Source organism: Python bivittatus, unplaced genomic scaffold, assembly GCF_059951505.1.
Source record: "Python bivittatus isolate LINGU-HERP-01145 unplaced genomic scaffold, Pbiv_v1 ctg000960_np1212, whole genome shotgun sequence".
NCBI lineage: Eukaryota > Metazoa > Chordata > Lepidosauria > Squamata > Pythonidae > Python > Python bivittatus.
The window spans coordinates 8,553,638-8,573,144 of NW_028277124.1; the positions used below are offsets into that span (position 1 = coordinate 8,553,638).

Consider the following 19,507-nt stretch of genomic DNA (forward strand, 5'->3'; position numbering starts at 1 on the left):
AAAAAAATCAAATTTAGGTCCTGTGGTATTGAATATTATCATACAGCCTCTACTTTGCCATTCACAAGCAAAGTCCAAAATCATGTAATACCATCATGGCTCCAATATTGTAGTAGCTTCTGTTCTATCTGGAGGAAATAGAGGCTCATAACTGAACATTCTGACAAGGATGAAGCTCAGGCTGGTTTCTCAGAGAAAGGGTGATCATCTCCATATGTATGTGGAACCCTGATGGCTGAGCCATCTTGGAGCTTTCTAAATGTTCAGGAATACCCCCATCAATTGTTGAATCCCCTCCCCCCACACTTGAGATTGATGTGGAGGGGAGAGAATAATGAGAAGGTTTTAACTTGGTCTGGTCTCGGTCAACAGACCAGGGGACCTGGATGGATTATCTGGGAAACTGGGAGATGGACATGTGAGGTAATGAAGAAAGGAAGGAAGAACAAGGAGCAAGGAATGTGAAGAATGGTACAGTATGTGAAGAACTTGGAGAAGTAAAGAACATGGAATGTAGTGGGAAAAGGACATGAAGTATGCAGAAGAATGGAGAATATTGAACAGGAAAAGAAGAAAGTGGGGAAGGTAGAGGAGGGAAATGCTGACATGTGGAAAGAAAGGAACAAGAGTTGTGATGAATGTGGCATGCAAAGTGGGGAGGAGGAAGAAAGTTAAGGAAAGTAGAGAAGGAAGAAAGAAAAGACACTTCTAGGAATCATTGAACATCTCAGCTTCGGGAGAAATGTATGAGTGAGATACTTGATGTTGAGTTCTTTGGAGGGTAGAAGAGTTTGTGTCTACATCAGCATAACTGCTGAGGAAGAGCCCCATAGGAGAAGAAGGACAATTGCTGGTGCCATGGGAAAAGTGGGAGGGGAGGCAATTAGAGGTCATGGGGGCTGAAAATATCACTGCCACCATCACTGCTTTGGTTGCTAGAAGACTTCCTGATTACCATGGCTGGCTAGGGTGAATAATCATTGGAGAAGAGGAAGCCTATCGCCACCCAGTAGAGATTGATGAAATATGGTGAAGAAGGAGGGTAGGAAGCTGTCACTACTTCAGGACTGGATTACCGCATTACGCTCTATTTATCACTGTCTTTGAAGATTAACTGAAAACTGCAGTTGGTAGAAAAATAGCAGCCTGCTTAGTTATGAGAGCTCCTTCAGCACTGTGATACTCATATTGTTTTTTTTCCAATAAGCCTTTGGAATCTCGGTAATAAATGGGCAAGATCACCTTTTAACTTCCTTAAGTTATTTTATATTTTTACCAGAGGATTATATTAATGGTTTGGGAGTTTTTAAAATTTATTTTACTGTCCTAGATTTTATTTTATGTGAGCCTCCCAGAATTTGTTTAAAGTAGGTGGGATAAAAACTGTCTGTGTGTTTGTATGTGTGTGTGTGTACGCATATGTGTGTATTACTGAGCTGGCTGCCTACATAAAGGTTCCGTTGGCTTTAAAAGTATTGCTTTCTTAGATTGTCCTAATAGGGCAGAACTTCAGTTAGCAGGATTTAGTTGGAGCTATCCAAGATCCTATTTCTAGCTGCTCTCCCTTGGCTTTTCTTCTTGTTCCTGATAAAATGTTTGAGTGGACTTTTAGAACCGACATCACACTGACATTTCCTGAAAAATTCAGCTAACCACAGAACAGGACAGTAACAGATGATTTGGTTACATTTAAGCGACATTATTATAATGCACTAAATATGAGAATGTGTTTAAAGTTTATATGAGAAATTGAATTAGTATAGTATGCAGCTGTTAGAATGCTTGTAGAGGATGAAAGTTCAGATTACATTATACTTCCCAGCACCCAGGTACATTGGCTGCCTATTTGTTTCTGGGCCCAAGGTTAGGTTCTGATTTTCATTGTTACATTTCTAAGTGATTTGGGAGTAGGCTATTTCAAATATCCAAATGACCCTTAAGTTCATCTTCTAAAGCCGTGAGGAGGAGTTGCTGGATTGATAATCTTGTATCTCTTGAATACTTTCTCCATGGAAATAAATATGTTGTTGATATTCTGAAGATCCTTCCAAACCTGTTCTTCAAATGATATTAAAGAAACTCCCTCTCAGTGGAAAGCAGAGTGTATTTTTATTTATGTGCATGTTTTAAAATTACATATATGTCTCTAATTTGAGGGTTCCTGCAAAAGAATATCCATTTAGTTCACAGTAGGGTCAGTTTTGGGGGATTAATGTCAGTAATACCTTGGCACCTAAAAATTAAGGCAGTTATAGTTCAATGCATCTGGTGGAAAGCAGGTTGGGGAAAGTTGGCTTACACACTATTTAATAGCTGCTCTTGACACTTGCATAATTATATTCCCTCTAGTGCAGCCAGATTTTTATCTAGTGCAGACAGTTTTTATCCCACCTACTTTAAACAGATACTGACAAACTGTAATCTTCCTGCAACCTCTCTCCTCTTTAGGATGCTGTATACAAGCCAAAACAAAGATGAAGTTTAGTTTACTTAAAGTATTTCATGCCACTCTGAAATGAGAAAATTCTATCACATAAGATATTTTTTAAAATGTGCAACACAAGAGCATTGGGCACAATAGAAATACAGTAAATAGAAATTATTTTAAAATATACACATGGAGGATGTATATTGGTTGTATCATCGATGGGTATATTGTCTAATCTGGAGCAGTTTTTTGCTCAGTAACTCTCACTTGGCTTGATTCTGGCATCATTTTCTTTTTCAAGATCTATTGGATGAAAACTGACCTGTTATCTATGCAGGCAAGGTAAAATGCTTTGGATTGTACTTTTGCATGGCACAAGTACATATGAAAAATAAACTTAGCATGTTGATTCACTAAGTCAATGAATCAACATAAATATAGTCAAAAGTTGGCATTCAGAAAGTGCCATTTCAGTGTATACAGTGTTATAGTTAACAGCTGAAGATCAAGCAGATCGGCCTATCTCAACCTTTGCTGTAGGCAAGAGCACTAAAAAAGATCTGATAAAGTAAAAGAGTCCCTGTGAATTAAATGTATTCTCTCTGAATGAGGATATAAAAGGATGACATGGGGCATTTTGTTCACTGAAGCGTGATTTAAGAGTGAACAAATTACCTCTGATGCTTCTCCACCTGTCATGAAAAGACTCTCTGATGTCTTGCTGCCACTCCTTTCTCTCCACCTCTTCTCTCTTTTCTTAGTATAAAGCTACGTAAAAATAATAATTAAATTGTGATGAGTAAAAGAAAGAAAGCAAAAAGATATCAAGGAAGTACAAGCACAATAACTGAGATTCAGAGCCTTTTCTGAAGCATTGCACTAGGGAATGTTTTGCTTAAAAAAAAAAAGATAAAAAGAAGTCTCTCTCTCTCTCTCTCTCTCTCTCTCTCTCCCCCCCCCCCGCCCCCACATGGTACTTTCTGGATTTGCAGACATGCCACAAGACAAAACTAGTGAGGGAGTTGCCCATTTTGCCTTTCAGGCTCTCTCTCGCCTTTACTTTGCATTGTTTTGCCTTCGGGCAAGTAAGCACACTTTTAAGTGAAATATGGGGTTGTAGCCACTCACCCCTTTATTCTCTGAGGTTACTTCTGGGTTTATATGGAGCACAAATATTTTTGGAAGTACAGGTTATGCTTTAGGGTGGTGCTTTGCTTTGTAACATGATATTTTCCAAAGTTTTTATATTAAAAGAGGTCAACAGATCAGGTACTTTGGTATCTAGAGGTTCTGTATTAGGAATCCTGGAATAGTATCACGCCCTACTTTCAACTAAACCTCTTGACCTTAATGAATAGGAGGTTGCTGGATGTCATATTTATTTTGCTAACAGCTAGAGAATTGTATGTATGAAGTCATAAAATTCTAGAATTCAGGTCAACTGCAATTTTCTAGGAGCTCCTAACTGTTAGTAAAGATAGCCACGTAAGATGCCTGTCCATAATCTTCTTCCAAATAGGGTTTAGAGGATGTTTTTGAGAACTGGGGCCAGGAGCCATACACGCCTCCTATTATTTTATTTGCGTTGTATGTATCACTCTTCTTTTTGAAACAGCCCGAAGTGGCGCACAGACAAACAGTAAAACGATATGCATGAAATAATCTGCAATACCATGAAGTAATAAAAAGTGAAGAATATACTGTAGATGTGGAAAAATTTTAAACAAAAGATATTAACTGAACAGTGTATTTGAAGGTAATTCGTCCTGGAGACAGTTGTCACTGTGCAAATTACTCAGGAAAGAAACCTATTTTAAAGCTTTCCCCAGGAGAGATTTTCATTATATAATCAGAGTATATAACCTGAAAGCCTTCTGCATTCAACCAGCAGTAGGTGCTTGCATTTATTTAGCTTGAGTAAGGTATTTTGAACTAATCTACTTCTATTCTATGAAAAGTGACAAACGTTGCTACCCCACCTTTAATTTTTGCTACCATTTATTTTCCCATCTACTGCCTCTGCGCTTCCATGCATGTAACTTGCTGATTAAAATTTAGTAACTGATTCTTCCACAGTAAGTGGCAGGAGATATGGAGCAAGGAGATGGTGGTATTCCCACTGATATGATAGTGAAATATTCCAAGTAGTTGATATCACTCACTTCCAAGCAGAACTGGCAAGCAGAAAGAATGCTGGGAAATAATGTAGCAGTAAGAGCAAGGAACATGGAGAACGGCACATTGGGGCAGTACTGCAGACAATAGTTCAGTGCACATACTGTCCACAAGATGGTAGAAAATGCATCTCAGAGTTTTGGATCAGAATCAGCCTTGAAATGAACCTATCTTTACATGACTTTGTTATAGATAAATTAATGAGTAAGGATGGAATATTCTGCTTGGCCTTTAAGAAGAAACTATTATAAATCAGATTTATATTTCCTATTTGCATGTTATGTATACTTTACTTTCTTTCTAGTTCTAAATCTATATCGCAGGGGAAGTCCCTTATAGGCATTAAGGTCATTATTCATCTGATAGAGGTTTTAATTGTTTGTGTGTTGTTGTTGTTGTTTGGTCATTTTTGGGTAGTAACATTTCTATCATTCAGTGCACAGATAAGAAGGCTCAGTTTAAGTTTAATCTGAAGGAGCTGTTACACCTGATGAAAAACTACATAATGGAACTGTTTGTGATCATGTATGTTTGAAAGATTCAGTGATTCCTGTTTAAGGTTTTAGAAAGTATGAATGGTAGCTAACTGTTCAACATACTGTTAATACACAGATAAGAATTACATATCTTCACCAGGCATATCAAGAAGGGAAGGTTTTCATCATTTGAGATATGTGGCATATGTCCATCAGCCAAGAAGTGCCTGATAGTGTCCATATTTCTAAGGATTTGTCAATGAGGAACAGAAATATCAAGAAGAACAGGGATTGCATGATGAAATACTACTCACATAAATTCAGCAGTTATATGAAGCAACTATTGAATCTGAAGACATTAGTAGAAATGCAATGCCTTAGGATTATAGGGGGAATACTAGTTAAATATCTTCAGGTATCCAGATCTTTAGGGCAGAAAAAATCACAGAGGGTACAATCACCACAGAAGATAAACAGCCCCCTGAATCATCAAATTCATTATGGGACAGGGCCTCCTGGATCACTGACGTTTGGGGCAAAGTCCAGGCTGGAATCTCCTGGAACACTACAGCGGAAAAGTAGCCTAACAGCAAAGATTACATAGGCTTTCAGATCATGGCAAAAGGGAGCATCAAACAGTACAGTAGCATCATACAACCTAATTCCAGTGTATGTCATTGTGTAGAACTGAGGGACAGTTTTCACTGTGTTGCAATAATAAAGTTTTGTTGGGGTACAACAAAGTGTTTGTCTTCTGTACACAATTTGCTTTTAGCCCTTGGTTAACATGAACAGTAGAGATGTTGCAAACACTGCTCATTCATTGGCCAAATCATTCATCACTGCACTGATTAACTCATCAGTACATGGCTCCCTCTCTTTTACCCCAGCAACAACTTCTTTATAACCACATGCGTCTCTTACTATTTCTTTATCGCATATCACATACGCTAAAAAAATGCAACATTATACTCTGCAACCTACATTTATTTTATCTGCTTATTTTTTGTTTTAATTGTATATAGCACTTTTGTCAACGATAGTCCCAGGGCCACAAAGATAAAATTCATAAAAACGTATTAATACAACAATAAAGATGTTAAAGAACTGGCAAGCATCATGTTTGATAGAAATCCAAAAAACATGGTTCAGTAGTTGATGGCAGAGTACTCACAACTGAATTCATTTCTTTCATGGGTCCAAGACATTTCTTCGGCCTTTAGACATTGCGTTTAGTGAGTATCATCTGATTCTTCTATTTACTATTTCTTTTTATGTTTTTCATTGGATTGGAGGCTCAGGCTTTTTAAAGGAAAATCTGGAGAAATATCTGGCAGCAAACACGAAGAGCCATATCCAAATGGTTATGGATGAGCTGTTGTTATCGTTATCTTTCTTTTTTCTCACAGGATGAATATAAACCTGATAAAGATCTTTCCGAAGTAGATCTAAAGAATGCTATTCGCATTCACCACGCCTTAGCCACAAAAGCCTCGGATTATAGCAAAAAATCCAACGTGCTGAAATTGAAGACAGCAGACTGGAGAGTGTTCCTCTTCCAAGCACCGTAAGTACCAGAGGAAAGCTTATGTGGGATTATTAGAACTTGGGGTAACAGATTTGAGGTGTTGCATTTACACCTTCCAAGGGCCTCAGGGATTTGATGAGGCCACCCGAGAGACTAGGGGGATTTAAAGGTAAAATAGGGAATGTTCAGCCCGGCAGAAGCTTAACACATCTGTTTTGGCTCTTAGGTTAATGAAAGACTGAACAATCATGAAAATCATTAATTTGCTTCTACATTTGAGTGACATGACAATTAACATTATCATCAGCATCTTACTGTTTAATAAATGAAAAACTTGACTGTTTAATAAGTGAAAAACATGACATTACTATATAAGTAGCATCAGAAGCCATTATCTGAAGGCACAGCACACAGTTCTACAGTAGAAGCGATGCAGGACTACCCTGTAAGTATAAAGTAAAAAACATTTATATATGGTCAAAGACCAGTTGCTACATATAATGAGGAGGCAGATCTACTCCATAAATTTCCTGGATTGTAGACTTATTGGGAATCCAGTGTAAGATACTCTGCCTTCTTCAAAATTAAAAAAAAAGAAAAGAATATATATCTCAACGTAACAGTCAAGTTCCATGCCCAGACCAATATATTTATATCTATAAAGCACAAAGAAATGGTAGCTTACTCCTTCCCTATAATGAAGACATGCTAAAAATGGAGGTAATATTCTTCTCTGTAGGTCTAAGTGCTTTCTTCCTCTTTTTCTCTTTTTTGTAACTTCTGGTGCAATGTTATGTTGATTATTTTGTTTATGTAGGTAGTTTTTCTTTTTAAAAAGTCAACTAGTTTAATGCAATTAAAAATAAAGACAAGAATTAAAACCTTGTGGCTGAAATGCTAAACACTGTTGCTTGCATCCTGAAATCGATGAGACTTCATTTGATATGTATGTATGTACATGTATGAATGTACAGAAAATATGAGTGTGTATGTGTGGAAGAGTGCATGGAAAAAGATTGTTTCATCAAGAGAAGGGGACACTACTAACTCTTAATGTCCCAACAGCACTAGTGGTTCAGCTGCTGGTTTTGTGACCAATGTCCCATCCCAACATATATTCAACCATCTGTCATGCTGGATTTACAATTGCCTTTTTTTTCTTTTAGGTATAGGTACATTTTCTCTTCCACCCCTTCTAAACAGAATTCGAGGAAATTATGGCAGACTTTTAGAAAGTGGGAGTAGAGGCTGCCCAGTAAGCTGCAAATTCTCTAAAAATGTTCCAGTTGATTTTTATATTAATATTCATTAATATTCAAGATATTCAATAATACCTTGAATATTTAACAGAAGTCTGAATATCCAAAACTATAAGTAAATGTCTCTTTCCTCTTCCCAAATTTGGAAACCAACCAGAATGTTTTCTGCTTGGAGCCCAGGATGTACAATTTATAAATTGTTACATTTCGACTGAATTTCACCCAATCCTTACAAATTTGGCTCATTCCTAAAGGTGACTAAAAGGTTTGTGCTTACCAAAACTCATTAGCCTAAAGGGTCCATCTTTTGTTTTATGCAATAGAATGGCAGGAGTAGGGAAAATGTACTGACCATTTTTAAAATAGAAGGTTTAATATGTGTGTGTGTTCTTTTCTTTTTTCTTCTATGCTGGTCTATGACTGAAATAAAATTGATTGATTGATTCTTTTTTCTTCATAACTGTGTTTTTATTGTTTTGTTTAATTTTAAAAAGAGAAAAAGGAGAGAAGAGATGGAAAGAAAGAGTGAAATTTTGAAATTGCTTTCTCCCACTAAAACGATTTGCAAAACAAACTTTAAAAACTGTTCCAGTCCTTTTGGGATTGACTATAAAATCATGTTGAGTTACATAGTCATATGACCATTCCAGAAAGCTTCTGGGAATAAGTTAAAAGGGTTCCAGAGGTGGGGGGAGGGGGAAGAAAGAAAACCTCATCCACACTGAATAGTTGATAAAGTAAGGAAAAACCTTTTCCTTTCCTGAATCTAATTTAGCTTATTTTCCAATGGATGTATAATTAAATAATAGGAACAGAAATTTGATGAATTAGAAATCTGTCCCCAGAAGTAGTGAATCAAACAGCATAGACTATACCAGCTCATCTCTACTCCAGATTTCTCTGGCAGCCTGACTTTTTTATAGTACCTATGATTGTATATATGCAGTTGTTTAAAAAAAGACTTCATGTCTAAGAAAAGAAATATATAACAAGTAATTTCCCACTTGTTTCAAGATTTCCCAGAGTTAATGTTTGCTTATTCTGATTCCATTAAAACCCTTTTTTTCCACATGGTTTCAATGGCATTCTCAGTGATCTGCCCCACCCAGATCTCCACTCATATCTCAGCCCTTTGTTGTTCCTGGGATTCATGTATTTTCTTTTGTTGCAATAGTTGATTAAGTTTAAGCTCATTCATGTTGATGTTATTCTGTGAACCGTGTGGTGTATCAAACAAGAGGGTAACATTCAATGAGGCCTCATGAAAAGGAACTAACATTTTCAAGATTCCAAAAAATTGGTTCCCATATAGATATCAGGAAGAAAAACTTGAAGTGGCACAGAAAGGAGTATGGCCTGTGGCCATTTTTATAATCTGTAACAACAGATGGCAGCAGGTAGCAGCACATGGCCAACCCTGTCAAGGCTTAGGAATTTCAATAGGAGGCCACCAAGGTAGACCAGGGATGTAGTCTTGAGGAGCAAGTTGAAAAACAACATCCCACATTTCTGCCCCATTGCCAAGAAAACTTCATATAGTTGGCCTTTAGAACTCAACTTGAGAGAGCCTCTATCTTTTAAGAAGAGCACAAAGTAGAAGGATTAATTAGTGATGTGAAAGAGAAAGGTATTCCATCTGATATAATAGGTCAGTTCAATTCCAATAATCAGCTCCCCTTTTCAACTGTTTTATTTCATGCTAGCAGCACAGTAGGTGTCCTTCTCTCCGGGAGACTGCATTTCTGGCCGTTTGGCCTTCAGCTCTGCCTGTTTTCCTTCCATAGAAGCAAAGGAGAAATGCTGTCATGGATCCTGAGAATAAACTTGGTAGCTGCCATTTTTTCTGCCCCTGCATTTCCAGCTGCTATTTGCTCCATGAAGAAGTTCTGCCGGCCTCTTTTGCCATCTTCATCAACTAAACTCTGTCAGGTAAAATTGAAATGTGTGCATGTAAGAAGGCAAGTACTGAATGAAACATGGTGCCACGCAGGCCTCAGCAATTGCCGTGGCCATTTTTTTTCAAGAGCATCACAGCCATCTTAAATCGCAGAAAGCCCCAAACTCAGATTAAAGAAGGCAAGTTACCTCTGCTCCCTCTTCACATGCCTTGATTGATCTGCAGGCAGCAGGCAGGTAGCTCAAACGCTGCCAGGCCCGGGAGAGGTTTCTGTTCCAGATCTTCTGTAACTTACGCTACCTTTTTGTTTAAAATACTCATCACCTGCCCAAGATAACTAAAATTGCAGTATAACATAATATAATTTAAAAGCAGCAAAGGGAATAACACATTTTGCAAGATCATCTTTTGAAATCAGCCAGGCAGTTAAATTTGTTGAAATGAAATTGTTTTTATTTTACAGAGGTGATGCGTTAACATCTTCCTCTCTCCTACCAGGAAGAACAACTACAGTCCCATGAGAATAAAATGAGGCAAATTGCAGATGAATTAACTGAACATAAACTACATCCTGTAGTGAAATGCCTGAATTCAAAAGAGGCTGAAGAATATCGTTTGAAGGAGCATTACTTAATCTTTGAGGTGAGTCTTCTACTACCTCCTAGCTGGCAAATGTCAGCTGTCAATAGAAGAACTAATAAACCTGATGAGTTTTGGGATATGCACGAAAGCATCTGACAACTGAGCATCACAATCTACTTCCATCCTATAACCAAACAAAAGGTGTTACCTAATTGTAGAAAGGAATTTATGTCCTTTCAGGATGCACTGTATCTTCTCTAGAGGAGAGAGACATAATTCTCAATGTATAAAAGACATAAATACATCAGTGATTTGCATGATCTCTACCAGCTTGTTGTTTTTTATTGCACATCTCCTAAAGAGTTTAGGGCCAGATAACTATGATGAACATACTATACTATTCTGTTACGAGCAGTGGATATATAGGAAACTCCATAGTTCATGAAATAAAATTAATTCTATTAATATACAGATTCATTTGATATTTCCAAATACAAAACATATTGGATTATCCACAATATCTCTTCTGTCAAATACGTATTTTTGTCATAACATTGGATCTTCCCAGCCTGAAAATGGCTGCCTTTGTTCCCTTTTCTTCTCAAAATGAGAATCTTGCTCCGTACTTGCCTGAGTCCATGACTAGCATCCAGAAAACTACTTCAGGTAGTTTGCTTGAAGAAATTGGTTTTTGTAAGGTCCAGTAAGACCTGATAGACATTTCCAGAACAAAACTGAGTGGCAATATGATTGCATTCTTCAGTTACCTGAAAGATGTCACATAGAAGAAGAAAGGTCTGTTCTATATTGCTCCAGAGAACAGAAGATGGAATACAGTAATTGATTTAAATTGTAGGAAGGCAGATTAATATTAGAAAAAAACATTTTAACAGCAAGGCCAGTTTGAGAGTGGAATCAATTATCCAGAGCTGATGAGCATCTATTTACTAGATATTTTCAAGTGATCATCTGTGAGGGTTGCTTTCATTTGGATTCCTGCACTAAACAGGTTGGAGTCAGGTATGCAACTGACTCTTTCCAGCTCTGGGATTCTAAGGCAGCTTTCAAAGATCCCCAATGTTCTAACTGCTCACTTTTACAGCAAATGTATTTACTTTTTGTGAGAGGGTGCTAGATTTTCTCCTTTCCTCTCATACCCGCAAAGAGAAATCTTCAGTACATGCTCCTATCTATTGCTAGGATTCTTTCTGACTCTTTCAGAGTTTTGTTCTGTTTCATTGCCCTCCACAGAAAACCCGATATGAGACGTACATCAACCTCTTGTGTGCAAAGATAAAAGCCGGGACAGATGACCTGGAAAGAATTGAAGCCAACCTCTTTGCAATGGAGACCCAGGATATTTCTTTGAGGAAGACTTGTTCCAGTCCTTCCATAACCCAAGGACAGCTGCCTGCTGAAAACAGTAAGGCAGAAAAAGACACTCTAGAACCAAACACTTCATATGCAGGGAGTCAATAAGAGATAGGTGGTTCTCCTTGTCTGCAACCTGTGAGCACAATAATTTCTCAGATATGTAGTTACTCCAGTAGAAAGAATTCAAAGATGCTTTAGTTTATACTAATTCTCTCCTGGTGCTTATGTTTTTGGAATTAGACTGCCCATGTTGGTTTTCCTAAATGAGTATGCAATAAAAGGGCAAGTTCCCCATACAAGGGCTGGACAGTTCTTTTGCCCACTGCTTGTCTTTGTGAATACCTGCATTTTCCAGTGAACAACATGAGTGAAACCACGACAACTTGGGGATCCAACTGGATTCATTGCTTTGTTTTTAAAACGATGAGTAGAACAATAGTTCCACAGCCCTTGCAATAGACTTATAAAGAAAACTATAGAAACAGTGGGCAGATTTTTATTCATTGCTGATAAGAGGTTCTGGACTGGACAGGGTATCTGTTGAATCACATTTCCACATGAATTGTAATAACGGTGTTACTATACCTACCTACTGCCAAATACAGGTATAGTTGGTTTCAGATATATAAACTTGCAATCTAACATAGGCCAAAACAATAGCAGGAATAAAATACCTTTAATATACAGGGAACTCTTAGCAAGACTAAGTAATGTTTTAAAAAGATAATAGCTTATTTAACTTTTTTCCTCTCTATTTCTAACAAAAATCCATCTGACTTTGCTGCAGTAAAAGCTGCTGTTGCTACGCTCTCAGCCTCTGTAAATAGCCAATTCACAGCTCTTCTCTTGTTCCTGTTCCTTCTGCTTCTTCCTGGCCATCCAAGCATCTGCAAGCTAGCCTATATGTGTGATGACCGTGGAAGACTGAGTTGCAATCACAGATAGTTGTACATATTCCATTTTGCTGTAAGCATAAATATACTTGCATAATGGGATGTTGTGCTTCTGTTCCTTTTCTTGCTGTGATAGAAGTGGTTTTTAAGGCCTCCAGCACTTTATTTATGGATTGATTCATCATCATCTTTTTTTCTAGGCATTTTTCACAGTCAGTCAAGTTCCAGTTTTAAAGGATCTTGTAGCTGCTAATTACAGTAATTTACAGTTTATATTTTTGCAGCTTTTTAAAATAAAGATAATAAAGAGATTTCTTTGGATTCTCACAGCTTTGGAGAATTTATAAATGATTGAGTTTCCATGTTTCGTACCACTGAAAGCTACCACCCTCTTTGTCACTAAATTTTTAATCATTGTTTTTGTATAGTTTGATAGTTTTATTTGAAAGAATGCACTAAGAATTATGTACAAATAAATACTAAAACTGTTAATAAAGAAAATCCATCTAAAGCTCCATTTGGTATTTTGATGATTTTTAACTATGCAGTAGAGTATATATCCTTATGTAGTGATCCTTTTGGGGGCTTTACTAAAACGGAGAGTGGTAATATTCAACCAGTAATAGATGTAGTGACACCACTAGAAGAGGCAGGCTGGCAATTTTCTGGTTTTTTTGATGTACGTGTTTGGGAGGGAGGTATTAAAACAGTCTCCAGACTTGTCCTCTGGTCTCAATCCCATTCTTCTGAATAGCCATTTAGAATAATGATAGATATCTGTGGTAGCTTATGAGAAAGGGACATTGTATTCCTATTGTCACTCAGAAGCCATCTGGACTCTGCAGTTTCTTGAAAAGTGTGGAAGAGGGGTGAAGTGTGGAGGTATGATCCTGTGGTGCTTGTGTTCTCATTCCCAAGATCATTTAATAGCCCAGATCGTTGGTAGCCATCTTTAACTCTGTGGCTGGTCTAAAGGAATGCTGGAGTTGTAAGTGCTGGTGATATCAGCATCCTAGGCTTGCTGGATCAAGCCCTTGGTGTATGTTAGAGCCCTATTGAATTAATCAAAATAAGCTGCTTACAATTCAAAGCTACAGTGCACATCACCCAAATACCTCTGGTAAGCCTTCCTGCTCCCCCAAGACTTTAAAAAATGAAAGGGGTCTTAGGATTGGAAGTGGTGAGTCCCACCAACTGCTCAGGGTAGGAACCCACTTACAGTGCTTATGTTCAGTAGTGACCACTAGGAGGCACTATATAACCACTACCACCACCATCCCTGCTCCTTAAGGGAGAGATCTTGAGGCTTCTGGTATGAGACAGACAAATAAACACCTATAATACTGTACTCTAGTCTGAGAATGTAAAGAATAAGATTTCTCTTGGTCTGTTTAACTGAAATTTTAAAGTGTGTTGGTGAAAATTGAACATAAGATTAGCAGCAAGTTCTGACGAAAGAGCAATAAAGGAGTGATACAGAATACAATGGTATTTCCCTTTTTTGACCGTTGACTCAGATTTCATTTGTAATTAAACTATTATTCCAAAAGCCTACTCCATTTTGTGTCATCTGCACATCTAATATATATTCCACTTACTTGCTCATCAAAATCATTAATAAAATGTTGACAAATACAGGACCCAAGACTTGAACCATGCAGCATCCCCTTTATACCTTCTTTTAGTTTGGTGAAGCATGACTGATGAACGCCTCTTGAGTATGATTTTTAGGCAGCTATGTATTTACTTGTCATGCCATTTAAGTAATTTAATTAGCTTCATAATTAGAATGCTATTAGTCAAATGCTTTGCTGAAATCAAGAAATACTATGTCTAGAGCATTTCTATAATAAGCTAGCTGATCAAATATGAGATAACTTTATTGTGTATGATTTGTTCTTGAGAACAATTTATTTCTGATAAATTACCATATTGTTTTCATGGAATTTACAGTTCACTCTCCTTATGTTCTGATATAGAATCTTCGCAGGTATCAATGTCATACTAAGTGGACTACAAGTCCTTCCCTGTCCCTTTCTGAGACATAGACAAAATTTTCCCTCCTCCAATCTCGTAGTGCCATCCAATCTCTCTTTCTCTCAAAAAAAGAAAAAAAAACATACTAAATATTATTTAAGCCTTTCAGCCATTGATTTGTTACTATGGGACATTCCAAAGTACCTCAAATAATTGATATGTCCCTTAGTAATACTCTTTATTTTAAAAAGAGTAATTAAATATGGTAGACTTCAAATCATACGAAACATATTCTAATACTGGTAATTTGAAATTTAATAAATTGCTATCTGGACCAAATTCTGAAATCAAGAGATGCTTTAATTGAATGCATTGCTATTTCAATTTTAGGCAAGCCAAATTGTTCTTGATGGTTAAACACTTGACTGGCAACAAGGTGATCTAAAGTTATACCCCAACTTACTTGCCCATAACTTCCTGCAGAAAAGATTTACCTGCAGTTTTCAAACTGGGAATACCTTTGCACATAAATAGTACATTTTGCAAATGTGCCTTGCAGCCTTTAATGCAGGCAATACAATAGAGCTCTGGCTAAACTTGGAGCAAAGACTTTCCCATGATACAAAAGCTATGGTGTAGTTGTTGAGGTGTTGGACTTTCACCACAATACCAAGGATGAACTCTACCTTCCTGCCTGAGAATAATCCAGATATATTTATAACAAGCTTGTAGGGATCCTTGAAGAAAATGTCAGTGGACTGAAGCAGCAAGTGGCAATATTCCAGCTATGGGAGGGAATGAAGCTTTTATCAGATCAGACAAAGGAGACATTACAACAGGAGCTGACAGAGGGAATCACTTTTCACAAGAGAGAAAATCAAACAAAGGAACAAACCCCATGAATAAGAGTAACATTCAGAAGCATAAATAGAAGATTTTTAAAAACTTGAAGTTCTGGTACAGGTGGGCAAATATACTGTAATTTCATAAGTCTAATTGAGACCTGATGGAATGAGTCCTTTGACTGGAATATAGCAATTGGAAGTTACATCATATTCATAAGGGAGTTAGCAAAGCAACAGTAATTGATGCAGTATGTTAAAATATCCTTACCTGCTCAGGAAAATCCAACACTTTAGATAAGATACGGGTTCATATATTAAATAAATGAAGGAACAATTAAAGAAATACCACTGTTCATCTATATTATTAGCACCCAGACAAGGAGAATATGTGGCTGATGCTTTTTAAAAGCAAAATGTAGAACTTTGAAGGAAGGTTGAAGTAGTAGTAAAGGAGGACTTTAATTATCCTGACCTTTGTTGGAAGAAAAACTGTGCCAAACAATCTCTCCAGGAAATTCCTGACAACTTCCTCCTTCAGTGGTTGCAAGAAGGAACAAGCAAATGAGCTATTCTTGGCTGGATAATAACTAACACGGAAGCCTAAGTAAAGGAAGTGAAGTACCAAAAATATTGGAGGAAGTGATTGTGAAATGTCAGGATTCTTGATTTTTAAAGGAAACTAAAACAAAAAATTTAGTAAAAACCTGAAATGAAAAATGAACATGTATAGGAGCTGGAAAGATGGACAGGTCAGTATCTCCTACTGTAGAGATAATGTCAGAAAACTTAAATTAGACAAGATTGGGAAAGGATGATTCCCAAAGGGCTACTTCAGATGTTCAAATGAAAGGAAGAGAAGGAATTAGCGTATCAACTGCTAAGTAAAGGCAGCAAAATGCTAATAAGTAACATAAATTATCCAACATCTATTTTGGCTCTGCCATCTCTGAGAAAAGGTGATGTGTTTTTGTCAAATAATTATGAACAGCATGATGAAGGGCAGAACTAAAACCATCTCCAGGACCAAATAAATTGTATCCTAGGAATGAACTAATAGCCTGGCTGACCCTTTTTGTCTTATCTCTGAAAAGTCCTGGGGAACAGTTGAAATATGAAAGGACTGGAGGGCCACTATCTCTTGCTTCAAAAAGGGAGAAAGAAGGATCCAGGAAACTACAGGCTAGTCAGTCCCACACCAATATTGGGGAAATTATAGAGCACAAAATAAAGACTTAACCTCTAGCAATCTTGAATACAAGGTGGTGATTGTGAGAAGTCAGGATGGATTTGTTAAGAACAGACTAATCTGCAGATTGTTCTCAGTTCTCTGTCACTTAATCCAATCTCTCTCTCAATCTCTCTCACAAAAAAAAAAAAAAGGGAGGAAGTTTGACTAGACCATTGGCAAGTTCCTTCAGTACCCTAGGATACAATTCATCTGACCCTCGAGATTTAAACTCATTAAAAGTAATTAGGTATTCCCTGTCCATGTTTCTATTAAATTCTGTCTTCAATTCTGCTCATTAATCCTGCTCTTTTAGAACTGCCTTCTCCAAATAGAATTCTTCTTTCGTTTTGGAGAAGTCTGAACTAAAGTAGGAGTTGAATAGTTATATCTTTGTTGCCTATTAGCATTTTTGTTCTCTTCAGTGAGCACATGTTCCTCTCCCAGAATACTACTTTTAATTGTTCTGAGTTTATTAAAATCCCCCCCTTTTAAAATCCAGTACACTTCTTATATTACACAGTCACATGCTATTTCCCTTAAAATCAAGAGTCCCATCATTACATGGTCACTTTCTCTGCAGTATTCCTGCTATTTCATTTCCTCAGCTAAGCCTTGGGTATTAGTTGGTGCCAGGAATAGCTCATTCTCTTGTGCCATCCTCCATCCTGACAAGGAGAACATCGTCAGCAAGACGAATCCTAGAGAGCCATGCTTGGCAGAATTTGTCTCTCAACAGATGCCAGGATGATTAAACTCTCCCTCAATATTACTTCCTGTCTCTTTGAATAGCTCTGAGGCCTTCTCCAACACTCTTACAAATTGTGCTCTTCTGTTCTGGAGAAGTATGCAAAAAATGAAATGGCAATTGGCACAAAGCATGATCTTAAAGTCCAAATAAGCTATAGAAGTCAGCTTATCTTATGATGCTGTTGACAAAACATAATACTTAAAAAAGTGAAAATAAGCTCCTGCTGTCTTCATAAATGAACCTTACTGCAAGTTCCAAGCAGACCGTCCATGTGTGCTAATCATGCTGCTTCATATTCATTTTAGGGCAGACTGAAACTGAGCTGAATAATGAAGCCTGTTTGATGAGGCTATCCATTTATTCTAAAATGAATGCACACCTATACCAAAATGTATATTTTTGTATTAGGTTTGAGTTGTTTTGTCATTTATTTTATTTTAATTTAAGACACAATGTTTTATAAAGGGAAAGGAATAGCCAGATGCTTAACAGAGGCCCTCATAGTGTTCTGTTGCACCATTTAACTGTTTTGTAGGATGCTGCAGCAACCAGCAGTGCCTGGGAAACAGTTGCCCTGCAAACAACAGAATTATCCAGGTGTATAAAGTTTTCTTCCAGACAGTGGGGAGCATGAAGTTCTCTCTATTCCCTGCCCCTGCTTTCTAGGTGTGTACTTTTATCTTTAAAGAACATGTGAGAAATAATGCATAGAATACATTATTATGTAGCATAACTCTAGTCTGCTACATGGCTACTCCATGAAATGAAATAAGAATATTCTTAGATGTGTGTATATAAGTAATGAAGTGAGTGGTTAACAAGGAATGGGTGAGTGGGAGAAGAGCAAGACAAATCTATCTCCATACTGAAACTGTGGCTTACGTGTGTGCCACAAAGGAAAATTCATCTTGCATCAGAACATCTCAATGAGTATTTTCTCCACTATTCCCTTTATACATTATGATTCTCACAGCTTTTTATTACGCCTGAAAACAAATCATTTTCTATTCACTCACAGTCACAGGTAACCTAACATGCAGTACAACATCTCTAAGTCAATACCAGGAGGCAAAGGGAAGCTTCCAGCATGTCCACAGGAGTCTCTCTTATGTACAATCCTTTCCTGCAGTTGGATGAATGGCCACGAGGGGATGGCACTGAGGGAGTAGAATTTAGTCTGTGCCCCTCTTCCCCTTATGGAGTGAGTCAGAAGTAAAAACACAATTTATGGAAAAAGAACAAGTGGAAGAGTGGACATAACATAACTTTGGACATAACGTATTGATGGAACAGTGGGAAAATATGTGGTTAAAAGGATTGAAATTTACACTATGTTATAACTTAAAAGAGTATTTTTATAAGATGATGTGCTGCTGGTAAATGACACCAGAGAAATTGTCTAGAACATATAAAGGTACTTCAAATTTATGTTGGAAATGTGGACCACATGAAGGGTCATGTTATCATGCATGGTGGACTTTGGGTTGAAATACACACAATGACACAAAGAATTTTAAAGATCAACATCCAACTTAAACCAGAACTGTTTTTGCTGGGATTTATGGACAGACAATTAGAAAAGAGCCACAGAAGATTATTCTTATATAAGATTACTGCTGCAAGGCTATTATATGTGCTCCCTTATGGAGTGAATCAGAAAAAAAGCACAATTTATTATTTTTATTTCTGTGGTAGAATAGAAATTGTGCCCTGGAAAAGAAAAGAAAAGAAAAGAAAAGAAAAGAAAAGAAAAGAAAAGAAAAGAAAAGAAAAGAAAAGAAAAGAAAAGAAATGAAATCAGAACCGGAGTATACTTCATTAAAGAAAAATACGTCATTCAGACCTAAATATTCTTACCAGTCATAGAATATAAGGACACATTCTCTTATGGATCAGTGTCTCATTTAACAGATTGCTGATGTAAACAGAGAATGGGAAAAATTGTGAGATTCACTGTATTGGATCCAGAACTCTTCAATTTCTCCAACTAATGTATAGCCAAGTATCAAAATCTGCAGATTATTTGGATAGTGAAATACTAAATGATGAACACTAAAAGGATCTCATGAAACTGAATAAAAAACAGTAACATTTAAA

At 37.1% G+C, this 19,507-nt stretch overlaps 1 protein-coding gene across 1 annotated transcript in view; it reads left to right on the forward strand.

Moving 5' to 3' along the window:
- The window catches only part of PSD2 (pleckstrin and Sec7 domain containing 2), a 69,607-nt gene extending 56,490 nt beyond the window's left edge, over window positions 1-13,117 (forward strand). Inside the window, exons 11-14 of the mRNA XM_025169837.2 lie at window positions 6,489-6,646; window positions 9,651-9,795; window positions 10,262-10,405; window positions 11,597-13,117. Coding sequence (XP_025025605.2) covers window positions 6,489-6,646; window positions 9,651-9,795; window positions 10,262-10,405; window positions 11,597-11,824 — 675 coding nt within the window. The 3' untranslated portion in view covers window positions 11,825-13,117. The remainder of the gene's footprint in view (window positions 1-6,488; window positions 6,647-9,650; window positions 9,796-10,261; window positions 10,406-11,596) is intronic.
- Window positions 13,118-19,507: the final 6,390 nt, after the last annotated feature.